This window comes from Hevea brasiliensis, chromosome 15 (assembly GCF_030052815.1).
Source record: "Hevea brasiliensis isolate MT/VB/25A 57/8 chromosome 15, ASM3005281v1, whole genome shotgun sequence".
NCBI lineage: Eukaryota > Viridiplantae > Streptophyta > Magnoliopsida > Malpighiales > Euphorbiaceae > Hevea > Hevea brasiliensis.
This window is the reverse complement of record NC_079507.1, coordinates 53,474,346-53,488,046: the sequence shown is the minus strand read 5'-3', so window position 1 is coordinate 53,488,046 and position 13,701 is coordinate 53,474,346. Positions and strand designations below refer to the sequence as shown.

The window sequence follows — 13,701 nt, the reverse complement described above, 5'->3', positions numbered from 1 at the left end:
ATCCCATGATGTGGACATCTCCTTTGCAAATCCTTGTACCTCTCCCATGCTTCATACAAGCTCTCATCATCTCTAGGTTTGAAAGAAGTCAGCTCATTTCTTAGCTTAGCTGTCTTGCTTGGTGGAAAATATTGAGCCAAAAATACTTGAGAAAGTTCATCCCATGTTGTGATAGAACCCGGTGGCAAAGAATGTAACCACTCTCTAGCTCGGTCCTTCAGAGAAAAAAGGAAATAATCTGAGTCGAATTGCATCATCAGAAACTCCATTTATCTTCAACATATCGCTGATCTCAAGAAAGTGTGCTAGATGCACATGTGGACTTTCACTTGGATTTCCTCCAATTGTGCTTGTTGTACCATTTGACAGAGTGCAGGCTTCAGTTCAAAATTATTAGCTTCTACCCTTGGTCTTGTGATACTTGGCATGAAATCTCCAATGTTAGGATAGGCATGATCCTTCACAGAGCGGTTGTTATTGTTATTGTTGTTGTTGTTGTCAGCCATTTCTTCTTGTAATTGCTCTTGCTCTTGTGCTCTTTCTTGTTGTTGCTGAGCTTTAATTTCAGCTTTTCTTCTCTTAGATTCTGCTCTTAAAGCTTTTGCTGTCTTCTCTATTTCTGGGTCAAAGAATAGATTGATTTCTTCACTTTTTGTCCTTCTCATAAAATAAAGCACCTGAAAAACAAAAATAAACAAACTCTCAAAGTAAAATGGTAAAAAGAAAATAAAATAAAATGCCCAAATTAACCAAACAAACAATCGTTCAATATCAAGCAAAAAATCAAATCCCCGGCAACGGCGCCAAAAACTTGATGGTGACTAATCCGCAAGTATACGGGTCGTCTCAAGTAATAAAGTGATGAATCAAGTATCGTTCCCACGAGGATTTGCTGTTTGATTACTAAACTATGAATGAAGCGATTATTTGGGCTAATGATTAATGGATAAATGGTAAATGTAAATGAGCAAGGTAAATTGATTAATCCAATTGAAATGGGTGAAGAGCAAACAAATAAATTCTAGTTTTAGCTCGCAATTAAACTAAAATTAACAATGGGTAATTTAAACGAAAGTCTAATTATGATAAAAGTGATTCCAGAGTTGGGGTTTTATGCACAAATTAATTGGGATTTGTCTTGGGCATTCCAATTTTTAGGGAAAAATAGAGTTTGAAGGAAATTGATTCTAAATCCCTTTAATATCTTTTTCAAGCATATCAAAGTGTATTCTAAAATAACCAAACCTACTTTCGTATGTATTTGATTACTTTAAAACCCATTAAGTTTTGTAACCAATAATTAATTCCTCTTAAAGTCCTAGTTTATTTCTAAATCTAGGTGATTTTAAGTTCCAATCCTTGATTAACTATCAATGACTTTCACCTTTCGGTCCTTCAATCAAAGATTAACACAATACCCAATGGGTACCAACATTAGGCAAGTAAATCAAGCACACAAGGAAGGAATCAAAACTCATATTCATATAAAATAAGGAAATACCCAATCCAAATCCACAAATTAATCTAAAACATATTTCCCAACTCTGAAATCTAAAGGAATTACTCACTCATAATGGTATTTACAAGAAATATAGATGGAAGAATAAAGAAAAACATGATAAAAGGACTGAAATGGGAAAACCCAGGTGGAAGAACCAAGATCTCTGGTTTCTGGAGCTTCAAAACTGGTGCAGCAGCTCCTCTCCCCCAAGAGAAATGGCGTCTCCTCTCTCTATTAAATTCTCTTTCCTTTTTGTTTTTCCTCCCCTTCCTCTTGTGGCAAAAATAAGGAAATGATGAATTTATATGGTCCCAAAAAGCTGCCCTAAAAGTAAATAACAGCTAAGGAGTGGATAGGAAATGAGGTGTAAAATTATCCAAGTCAAGAAAGACTATTCACGTTCTGGGCATTCTGCTTAGGGTTCGGCTTAACCCTAAGCAGCTTCTTAGCAAATTTAGCCTCTGGTCGCACTGTCTGCTTAAGGTTAAGCAGACCTTCAGCAAATCTCGGCAGATTTAGAGTAAAATAGACTTTTCTGCTCATGCTTGACTTGTGTTGCACCTTAAGCATTGCCGCTTTACCCTAAGCATGACCTTAAGCAAAGCCTCAAGCAAATTTCGGCTAGTTTGCTCTTTCAAGGCTTAATTTCTTCAACTTTCCTCCATGCTTAAAGAACTTCAAATCTCTTCAAATTATTTCCTATTGCACTCATTGATCTTCGATTTGCCACAAAATCCTATCAAAAACAACAAAATTACGAAAATCAAATATAAAGTAATCAAATTTAACAAATAAGCTAAAATAAAGCTAAAAACATAAAATATACTAAAATATAAGGGCAAAATGGATGCAAAACTACCCTAAAATGCCTATATGAAATGAGTGTAACACTTGACAATTCTCATTGTGTACTTCTCTCCTCCATATATACAAAAAAAAAAGAAAAAGAAAAAAAATAAAATAAGAAGTGTACCTTATGTTGCTAAGATTGGAAATATTCTCATGCTTTGAATCCTTTTTACCCATTCTTCTTCTTAGCCTCATTTTGAACCCCATGGCCCCCTTACATCCCTAAAAAGACCTTTGATCTCTAGATAGTACTTGCTACATTAGTGGAGATGGGAGTAGGGAATTTGCCTATGGGATTGGAAAACTATTCATTCACTCATTCAATTCCATCATTCCATATAGACACACTTTGACTATTGATTGTTCTAGAATTCCTTTTGAGCATGACTCTCTCTCTTGATTGGTTGGTTTGGGGATTTTGAATGATAATTGACTTGATGGCTAAGCGGTGAAAGCTTGGATAAGCATTAAATTCTTTGCATTTTGAAGGATGGGTATATGGATTGCTGGTATGGCTAAAAGGGTGTTAAGTTACCTTAATAGGTGATTTTCATAACTCTTTGGATAAGGCACCCCTAAAATTTTTGCACCACATTTTAAAGTTTGCTTGAGGACAAGCAAAAGCTTGAGTTTGGGGGTATTTGATGCATACATTTTGTATAGTCATTTAGGTCTAATTTCATAACCATTTTATTTGATTATTAGTCATTTTTAGCTAATTTCATTAGTTAATTAGTTAGTTTTTCATAATTGTCGATTTTGGATTAATTTGTAATTTTTACTTTGTTTTGTAGGAAAAATGGTGTTTTTGAAGGACTGAAAAGAAATTTTGCCACTGAGGAGTGACTTCTACAGCCAAAGATGTCAAAAACAAGTTTTCAAGCTGAAATATGCATTGACCAAATTGTGCATAACTTGCCGCATAAGCTATGCAGATCTGCATAAGGAGAAAAATCACTGTTCCAGAACCAACCGAAATTTGCATAAGGAGACTGAATAGCTTATGCACATTCTCGCCTCTCTTATGCACCTTCACGGAATTATGCATAGCCTATGCACCAAGTCATGCAGTTTCGCATAAGTGAACCAGAATCAGCCGAAAACTGCATAAGGGACTGCATAACTTATGCAGTCCCATAAAGAGTTCATTAATGAGCTGGCAGTAGATTCCCTCAGATAATTCCTCCTAGAACATACCATTTTAGGGCTCCATGTCAGAAAAATGCTATAAATAGTCTCATTTTCCCATTTTAGAAGAGGGGGGACAAGGAGCAGAAAAGGAAAGGAGAAGAGAGGCAGAATTTGAGGAGTCACTTTCACCTTCCACACCATTTTTAACCAAGATTTGCAGATTTCTTTCTTTCCTTACATTTTTCTACATTTCTAGTGTTTAATTTCTTATTCCTTAGCTTAGATTAAAGCTTTATTTCCATTTAAACTCAATATATCTTGTAAGCATTATGGATAGTGAGTAGTTTTACTTTTGATTCTGGAGTAAGGGTTGTAATATTTGAGATATTTTGTGGATTTTGATTGGGTAATCCATATTTTGTGGTCTTAATGAGTTTTATTCATTTCTTGTGTGCTTAATGACATGCTTAGTGTAGGATCCCATTAAGTAATGTTCATAATCCATGGTTGAAGCACCGAAAGGAGAAGGCCTTGTGATAGATAATCAAGGAATTGGACTTAATTAACTTAGATCTAGAAATAGAATAAGGATTAAGAGGATTCACAGATTAATTAAAGAACTTAATGGGTCTTAATTAATTCTAACTCCACGAAAGTAGGATTAGATTGATTAAGGCACTCTTTGTCTCACTCGAAAGGGAATTCAAAGGATTTAAGAATTAATCTCCTTAAAACCATTAGTTTCACAAGATTGGATAACCAATTTAAAATCCCAAAATAGCTCGAATATGAAATCCCGAACTCCGGAATCACCTTTTTACCATTGCTAATTTTCAATTGAATTCAATTGCTTGCCATTTTAAAATCTTGCCATATTTCAACTTGCCTATTTCAATTTGATGCAATTTTAGTTTAATTAATACATTGTTGGATAGATTATTAATTTTGCACGAATAGATTTCATACTCCAATACCCACCAACTATTTGTTTTAATTCCAATATTAGCTCAATTTAGTCAACTTTTATATCAAAAATTCAATCATTAGCACAACTCCTCGTGGAAACGATATCTTTACTGTATTACTTGTACGACCCGTGCACTTGTAATTGTTTACTGTGTTTTTATCACTTTCAAATCACTCTTGATCTTATCTTGTGTAGGGTATTTATAAAGAAGAAAGGGAGGAACAATGTTACTGTGGATGACCTTGTACATGTAATTACCCCTAAGGGCAGAGGTAGGAAGTTTCTACAGTTTTTGTTTAATGGTCTAAACATGCAACTTTGTTGTTTAATCTGATGGTTACCGGACATTCATATGAGGATTGGGATTCAAACATTCTATCATTCAAAATTTGTATACTGAAAAGGGACTGCACCTGATTTTATTCATGTTTATTCATGTTCATATGGTTTAGTTAACCATGCCTTTCTTGACTGATGAACACACTTGTTTCTCAACTCAATTTGGATGACAGATTATCTAGTTAATCTTTATTTTCCTTCTGCTTTTTTATTACATTTTGTAGTTATGAAAATTGTCATGCCTTTGCCCATTCAGCATCTATTCCTGATTCCATAAAGGCTGAGCTGTTGCAAAGAATTCGTGCTTTTCTTGTTCAAGCTGCTGTTTGATACACTAGCTATGAGTCATGAGTGTTGTGGAGTAGTAAGAAACTCAGAACCATTAATAGTATGGATGCATAGTTTAGTGTCATTGCCGCAAGTTATCTTGAGAGAGTAGAGGTAACTTGATTTACCTTAGTGGTATTGCACGTTGCAAAACCAAGGAATGAAAAATCATACGGCCAAAGCAGGAGAGAAGTTTCATCAGTTTATTCCTTTTACTTATAAATTTGAAAATTAAGTTTGCCATAATTATTATGTAATGTTTCTCAACACACCTACTTCCATTCCTGTAACTGCTCTGTTCTGGTTTGTTACCAATTTCAGCTGCCGGCTCTATAATGATTCTTTGCTTACCATTGGCTGATAGTTCATTGAATTTGTCTGATGAGATCAAATAGAATTTTGCTGAGATGATAATTTCTGTTGATTATCTTTCCATAAACTCTTTGCTAACTTGATTATGATATAGCATCATAAATAAAATTTTATAAGCGTTAAAAGAGATCTGACCAAAATGGCAAGAATTGAAAAGAACTTAGCTTGTGTTATCTTGTTATGACTTCAATCAGTTAGCGACCGTGGAAATTCAGTTAAGGCGGATCCCTACTTTGGGCAGATTTACACAGCTATTCACATGGGAAAAATAAGTTTTAATAGATGTGGCTGTTTGAGCTTTACATTTTGAATTATTTTTGCTGCAAATAATATGGGTGATTCTTTATTGATTTTTCTGCTACACTTTTGTATCTAGAGCTAGTTGAAAACGATGAAAGGGTTACTAACGGTCTGTTCGGCAGTTTTAACTGATTTAATAGTTGTGAGTTGTTTTATTAGTTGTTAGCTATTAACAAATCATATAGTGATTTAAAGCAGAAGTGTTCGGTAAAATAACTGTTGAATCAGTAGTTAAATGTAAAAATGGTGGTATTATCTTTTTTATTTTAATCAAAACTTTCTCTCAAGGGTGATGTTTTATAAACTACTCTTTTAATTTGTAGGAACTAGTATTAATACCGTGTCACCAAACATTATAAATAAGAGATAATGTTTTAATTGGGGTTAAGACATTAAATGCTAACAAATGGAGGTACTTCTAAATTTCCACAAGTACCCATCAAATAAATTAACAATATTCATAAATTTTCACAAGTTGAGTCTTTTTTTTTTTGTTTTTTTTTTTCTTTAATGCTGATGCAAGAGGTTAAAAAATGAAACAAATTGACACTACTTGTAAATTTCCACAAGTTGCCATTAAGGATGTTCTATGCATTGCATTCTAAAATAGGATTCCATAAGCAGTGTCTTCTTCAACAGGCAATTTGAATTAAGGATATCTTTAGCATCAAAGGGGAGAGACAAGCTGTTTTGAACGAAGCCTTTGCTTTTTATCATTTATTTCATTTACAATTTTTTTTTTTTTCTCGTTGCATCGGGAAAAATTGACTCTGTTGTTTCCATTGGTTTTTTGCTTTTTTATTTTGTCATATTTGAAAGACTTGACTTTATTAACTTTGCCGATTTCATTAGATTTTTTATTTTGTTTTATTGGAAAGACTTAATTTTATAACCATTTACTTGACTTATGGAAATGAGTAAAGACTTTAATCTAGATAAATTAGCTTTATTGATGGAGTTGCTATTAAAATAATATTTTTTAAAATATATTAGTTAGAAAAAATTAAAAATTAATTTAAAATTAAATTTCACATGTTTATTTATGAAAACCCTAAAATAACAAAATAATATTTTTTAAATTATTTTTATGAAACTCAATTTAATTATGAAATAGATAAAGTAAGTTAATAATAATAATAATAATAATAATAATACATTAGATTTAAATTATAAATGAAATTAATATAAATTTTCTTCATGGGATCCACACGGTTTGTAATACTATTTTCCTTCTTTGCCAATGCTTTTTCTTTTCATTGGTTTTTTACTTTTTTATTTTGCAGTAGTGGAAAGACTTAACTTTATTGGTTTTGCCGTGTCCATTGATTTTTTACTCTTTTATTTTGTCGTGTTAGAAAGGCCTCACTTTATAACTATTTACTTAGTGTAGGGGAAGGGGTGAAGACTTTAATTTGAATAACTTAACATTATTGGTAAAATTGTTATTAAATAATATTTTTTAAGTTATTTTTATGAAACTCAATTTAATTATGAAATAGATAAAGTAAGTTAATAATAATAATAATAATAATAATAATAATAATAATAATAATACATTAGATTTAAATTATAAATCAAATTAATATAATTATACTAAAATTTCATTAGAAAAAAAATCAAATTATGATAACTATACTAACAATAATGCTAAAGATTTTCTTTTCCATCAACATTTTTTTTTTTCCAGTATGCATGAGGTATAAGAGTTTCAATGATTCTAGAGGGTGTGTGAATAAAAGTTTTATTTGTTCATCGGGCTTTTTTTTTTTAATTTTTCTTTTCAATAGAATATGCATATTTTTCTTCAAGTTTAGAGACTCCATGTTCAATAAAAGCAGAGGAAGAAAAGCAGTAATAAGTCTTGGAAATTTTGATTTTCTGGTAAGAAGCAAGAAAACTCTAATGATTTCTATTCTTATTTTCTCTCTACAATAATTGTAAGTCTACACATGAGCTCTCCAAGTTACACGCTAAGTTGTGAATTCTAATATTTATTTCCTTTGCCCTTCTAATACTCAGTATGTATTGAATTTTTCTTCATGGGATCCACACGGTTTGCAATGCCATTTTCCTTCTTTGACGATTGAATTTTTTTATTAAATTTAGTTAATAAATCTGTTGAGTTTTAGAATAATTATTTTGATTATTATTATAATTAATTAATATGTACTCTTTAAAAAATAGTTCGAGATGCCAACTTTATTATTTTGAAAAAAAAAATTAAAATACTTTTAAAATTTTGTTGTGTTTGAAATTCATATGGAAATATTAAAAATAAAAATTATAAGTGTAAACTTTTTTTAGAAAATTTATAAATTGATTAATTGTTGTACAGTGGAGACCTTCTACGCATGCAGATGGGCTCAAAAAAAATGATATTTGATTGTCTGTATTTAATAATTTAGAATTATCTACACAAAACAAACAAATTAGTAGGAAAATCAATGGAAACTTCCCATTTACATCTCAGCGTGTTCGTGGTGATCAAGCATGAAAGACATTATAAATAGGACTCCATTGTGACATTCTTTGGTGTATTCCTCCATAGTTTTACCTCTAGTAGTGAATGCTCATGAAAATACCAATGAGTGCTACTTCTTTAACACTTGCTTTCCCTTGGTTTCTCTTTGCAGCAACTGTTTTTAGCCTTGGCCTTTGTCATGGAAGCTTTAATGCTGGCTGTATTGAAAGTGAGAGAGAAGCTCTTTTACAGTTAAAGCTTGGCCTTAAAGATCCTTCTAACCGGCTTTCTTCTTGGGATCGTGATGCGGATTGCTGTGAATGGCCTGGAGTCATCTGTGATAATCTCACCAACCATGTTCTTGAGCTCCATCTTAGAAGTCTTTCTGTGGTAGAGTATTATGCCTCTAATGCCAAAGGTGACTATGATGAATATTGGGAGAGGTCGACATTCAGAGGTAAGATTAGTCAATCTTTACTCAACTTGAAGCATTTGAAGTATCTAGACCTAAGCAACAATAATTTTGAAGGAGTTCACATTCCCAAATTCCTTGGCTCTATGCAGAGTTTAAGATACCTTAACTTCTCCGGAGCAGGATTTGGAGGAATGATTCCTCATCAAATCGGAAATCTTTCAAATTTGCAATATCTAAATCTCGAAGGTGGTTATTATTATTATTATCATGAGATATATGTTGAGAATTTAGATTGGCTCTCTAGTCTCTCATCATTAGAATTCCTTGACTTGAGTTATGTGAATCTTAGTAAAGCCTTGGATTGGTTGGATGCGATGAACAAACTCCCCTCTCTGGTAGAGTTACACTTGTCACTCTGTTCACTAAGTCATAAGGTTCCTTCCAACATCAACTTTTCATCGCTTGCCATCCTTGATTTGTCAGGAAATAGTTTTGGTGAATCTTCTGTGTCCAGTTGGATTTTTCACATTCCAACTTTGACTTCTCTTGATCTTTCATATAATAATTTTTTTGGACCAATCCCTGTTCAACTTCAAAATATAACTTCACTTAAGGAGCTTGATATGTCTCATAATAATTTTAATTCTTCAATGGCCTTTTGGTTACATGGTCTTCCCCGGCTTGAGCTTCTTCGCCTTTCCTATAATTTTGAGTTGCTTGATGGAATTCCAAGTGCCATTGGAAATTTTACCTCCCTCAACAGTCTCGACTTGACACACTGCAATTTTCAAGGAGCAATTCCTAGTGCCATTGGAAACTTGACTTCCCTCAACAACCTTGACTTGTCAGGCAACCAACTTGAAGGAGGAATTCCAAGTGTCATTGGAAACTTGACTACCCTCAACAAACTTCGCTTGTCATTCAATAAACTTGAAGGAGGAATTCCGGCATCATTCAAAAATCTTTGCAAGTTGAGGTCACTCGATTTGGTCAGCAACAATCTAAGCCAAGAGATAAATGAGGTATTTGAAATTCTATTTGGATGTGTTTCAAATGGGATAGAGGTGTTGTCTTTATCTAATTGTCAATTATCAGGTCATTTAAATAATCTTCTTGGACAATTCAAGAATCTGGATTCTCTCGATCTTTCCGATAATTCGATTGCTCACCAAATTCCGGCCACTTTGGGTGTGTTGACTTCCTTGACGTCTCTACGCCTTTCCAATAACAAACTGAATGGAAGTCTCCCCATAGGTTTTGGAGCCCTTGAAAATTTAGTAGATGTAGATATTTCTCATAATTCATTAGAGGGTGAAGTTTCCGAAATTCACTTTGCAAACCTTACAAATCTGACATATTTTGATGCCTCTCATAACCAACTGATTTTAAGAGTCAATCCTCATTGGATTCCACCTTTTCAACTTGTTGAAAAAATGTCTTTGCGATCTTGGGATGTTGGACCTCAACTTCCTAGATGGCTCCGTTCACTGAAGGAGTTAGTCTTTCTAGACTTGTCAAACTCAAAAATTTCAGGTACCCTTCCTGTTTGGTTCAGTGATTGGTCTTTAAGACTTTCTAATCTTAATTTATCTCATAACCAATTGCATGGCAAGATTCCATATTTGTCCACTACTGATTATAGTTTGTCCTCCATCGACTTGAGTTCAAATAAATTCAACGGCCCATTGCCTAATGTATCTTCCTATTGGATAGATCTTTCCGATAATTTACTCTCTGGATCATTATTCACCTTTCTATGTCATAGAACGCATGATGTGCTCACTATGCTGCTTAACTTTGGAAAAAATCATCTATCCGGAGAGATACCTGATTGTTGGATGAATTGGGAATATTTAGCAGTTTTAAAATTAAATGACAACTATTTCAGTGGAAAAATTCCTAGTTCCATAGGGATGCTAAGTCGCCTCGGGTACTTAAATCTTCGCAACAATACTCTCTTTGGTGAAATACCATTGTCTCTTGAACATTGCGAAGAATTGATGGTACTTGAATTGGATGAAAATAGTTTGGGGGGAAATATTTCAACATGGCTGGAGAATCAAAATTATTCACAGATGGTTATTCTTAATCTTCGTGGGAACCAATTTCATGGTCACATGCCTATAGAGCTTTGCCGCATGACTCATTTGCAAATCTTGGATCTTGCTAATAACAACCTCAATGGTACCATACCAACATGTATCAATAACTTCAGTGCAATGGTAAATGAAAGTTATGTTGGTATGGGAGAGCAAGGTCGGATTCTCCTTAATTTTGTTGATTTGGTGTTTTCTGATAGTTCCTCAATTATGACAAAGGGAGAAATGATTGAATATTCCACCAATCTGAATTTCGTTAGAAGTATGGACCTCTCAAATAATGAATTATCAGGAGTTATTCCTGAAGAAATAACAAAGCTTAAGGCATTGCATTCATTGAATTTGTCACATAATCTTTTGAGTGGAAGAATTCCAGAGGAAATAGGAAATATGAAAGCATTAGAATCTCTTGATTTTTCTCAGAATCAACTTTTTGGAGAAATTCCTCTAAGTATGTCAAGCTTGACATTTTTGAGTAGATTGAATTTATCCAACAACAAGTTATCAGGAATAATACCTTCAGGCACTCAATTGCAAGGCTTTGATCCATCTACTTTCAGCGGCAACAAACTTTGTGGCCTTCCACTCATCAAGAACTGCAATGTTGATGGTGATATGCCTCCTATTGGGATAGAAAGAGGAGAAGATGACAAAGGGTCTGAATCATTTGCTTGGTTCTATTTCTATGTGAGCATTGCACCAGGATTTGTGGTAGGATTTTGGGCAGTAATGGGTCCTTTAGTGTTTAATAGAAGATGGAGGCATTTATATTTCAATTTTCTAGATAATTTGTGGGACAAATTTATGGCGTGGTATTATGTAAATGTTGCTAGATTTGTGAAAGGTCATGGTTTATAGAGTTTTGTCCAAAACAAATATATGTGGGGATGGGCTATGCACGTCTACATAATTAGGTATGAGTTTAGCTTTATGTTTGTTGTGACGATGTTTTTGTATGGTTGTGCAATTACTTTGTAATTTTGAATTGAGTTTAATAAAAAATGAAAAGCCCCACTGTTGTGAGGGCTTCGTGTGTGGTTTTGTGACTGTCGTATAGATTTAAATAAAAATAATTAAGTAAGAAAAAAAAATTGACTAATAACTATAAAAACTATTTACCTCGTCAATTATATATACAAAAATATACAAATATTGTAAATTACTAGCGTGGCAAATTCAAATTCTGTAAGACTAAGGAGATTGAGCTATTTACCTTGTCAATTATACTTGCTGCTAATATCATAAGAAATGAAACTCTTTCTGAAATTCTCCATTCCTTGTGGACATGAAGAATTGAGTTTAACATGCCAACCTTTTCCCAACATGATCTAGTTGTTTTGTTGTGTGAGAGACAAGAAAATAGGGCTTTCTGGCTAAGTGAGAGACACAAGGATTTACCATGGTTCAGAGTTATTACCAAGAAAATTTCCAACATGTGAACTTGTGAAGGCTTGCTCTAACCATCCTCCATTGAAATAACGTTGAGAAGTGTCATCAATTTCTCCACAACATCTTCCACCAAGTTGCTGAATTTGTTGGTTGATTGCTTTTGTAATGAAGAATTTTGTAACAAATCAGTTAAATTTATTCAGTTTATTAGAGATCTAAAAGTTCTATAGCATGTAACGGGTTTCTTTAGCACCTCTTCCTATAAAGAATGTTCTTATACTCGATAAATAGCCTTTCAATGTCATGTAAATATTTCATCATTTTTTTAATTTAAGATATGCTTGAGAATTTTAGATTGCAAGAAGACAGGACAGCGTTGTTATTACTTGCTAATTTTGTTGAAATATGGTACCCATGCATTGTTATTTCTCGTTAATGTTGTTGAAAAATGGGAGACAAAAATACAAAGCTAAAGACTGAATTTTATTGACTAAAATTTAGCACTAAAAAAAAAATACACTAATAGCTAGCTACTGCCAAAACCAAAAGCCCATGCCATCCTCCACCTTCAACTGAGCTTGGTTGTTGAATTTTCCCCACCCAAATATGTGAACCAAGTGATGAACAAAGGGGCCGTAACCACTGTCTCCTAACCATGGCGGTCTCACACAATTCTGCTATAACCAATTGCTGGCCTGTTTCTCACATTCATCCCTTCATAAGGACATGCAATGCCTCCGTAATGGAACTTCCATTTTTTTTTTTTTAATGTAATCATTACTCCAGCAATGTATATGGGGTGCCTCGTTAATGGAACTTTGTCAGTTTTGATGGTTAAAGCTTAAAAATGTTAGTGCTATGAATATAAGAAATAAACAGTCAATTTAGAGAAGATGCAGTTGAGCTGTTTGTTCTTAGTGCATCTTTAGATCCTATGGATGGGTGGTGTTTGTCATTTCATATTGAAAATATTTATATGCTTGAAAATAAATATTATCACAAAGGTCACTCACAGCAAGAAAAGTTGCATTTAAAAGTTCAATTGCAACTTTTCACATTTGGAAAAAAATCAACTTTTTGTGAATTGTAGATTTGTGGATTATCATACTTGTGTTTTCAAAGTTGTGTTTTCTATTTGCTGATTGAGGAGATTTATATTTCAAAGAATTTTCATTGATTTTTTTTTCTTTTACTTTTATATCTAAAAGCTAGTTGAAATGGAAGCCAAATTCATTCTAAAATTGAGTCTCCGAAATACTCAGGGATTGAAGGATTCTCTCTAATGAACCATTTTAATTCTTCCACAACAAGTCACAAACAACAAGGCCAAAACACTGATAAACATCAATCCATTAGCTCCTTATGGCAGCAGAACAGCGTTATCAATATCTCACACTGAAAAATAAATACTGCAAATAAAATCATACCCATGACATTCATTTGCTAGCATAAACGCCTACCAAGAAATGGGGGGTGTGATTCCCACTTACAAGCTCCCCTATCCTGTTCTGTGCTTTTCTAATAGGCAACAATATAGCAACCCAAGGAGGA

General features: G+C 33.3%; 1 protein-coding gene, 1 long non-coding RNA gene and 1 other non-coding gene across 3 annotated transcripts; all 3 read left to right on the top strand.

Moving 5' to 3' along the window:
- Positions 1 to 107, top strand: LOC131174362 (small nucleolar RNA R71). Its single transcript, XR_009144610.1, has one exon. It is a non-coding gene; the product is annotated as a small nucleolar RNA R71 (small nucleolar RNA).
- Positions 108 to 4,638: 4,531 nt separating this feature from the next.
- Positions 4,639 to 5,465, top strand: LOC131173763 (uncharacterized). The gene is made up of 2 exons (XR_009144073.1): positions 4,639 to 4,720; positions 5,044 to 5,465. It is a non-coding gene; the product is annotated as an uncharacterized LOC131173763 (long non-coding RNA).
- Positions 5,466 to 8,220: 2,755 nt separating this feature from the next.
- On the top strand, positions 8,221 to 11,807 carry LOC110634113 (receptor-like protein EIX2). The gene has a single exon (XM_058135904.1). The coding sequence runs from the start codon at positions 8,353 to 8,355 to the stop codon at positions 11,617 to 11,619; it is 3,267 nt and encodes a 1,088-aa protein (XP_057991887.1). The 5' UTR covers positions 8,221 to 8,352; the 3' UTR covers positions 11,620 to 11,807.
- The last annotated feature ends 1,894 nt before the right edge of the window (positions 11,808 to 13,701 follow it).

What these genes read in the sequence shown, in the direction of transcription:
- LOC110634113 (XM_058135904.1), top strand. Translation starts at nt 8,353, where the DNA reads ATGCTCATGAAAATACCAATGAGTGCTACTTCTTTAACACTTGCTTTC.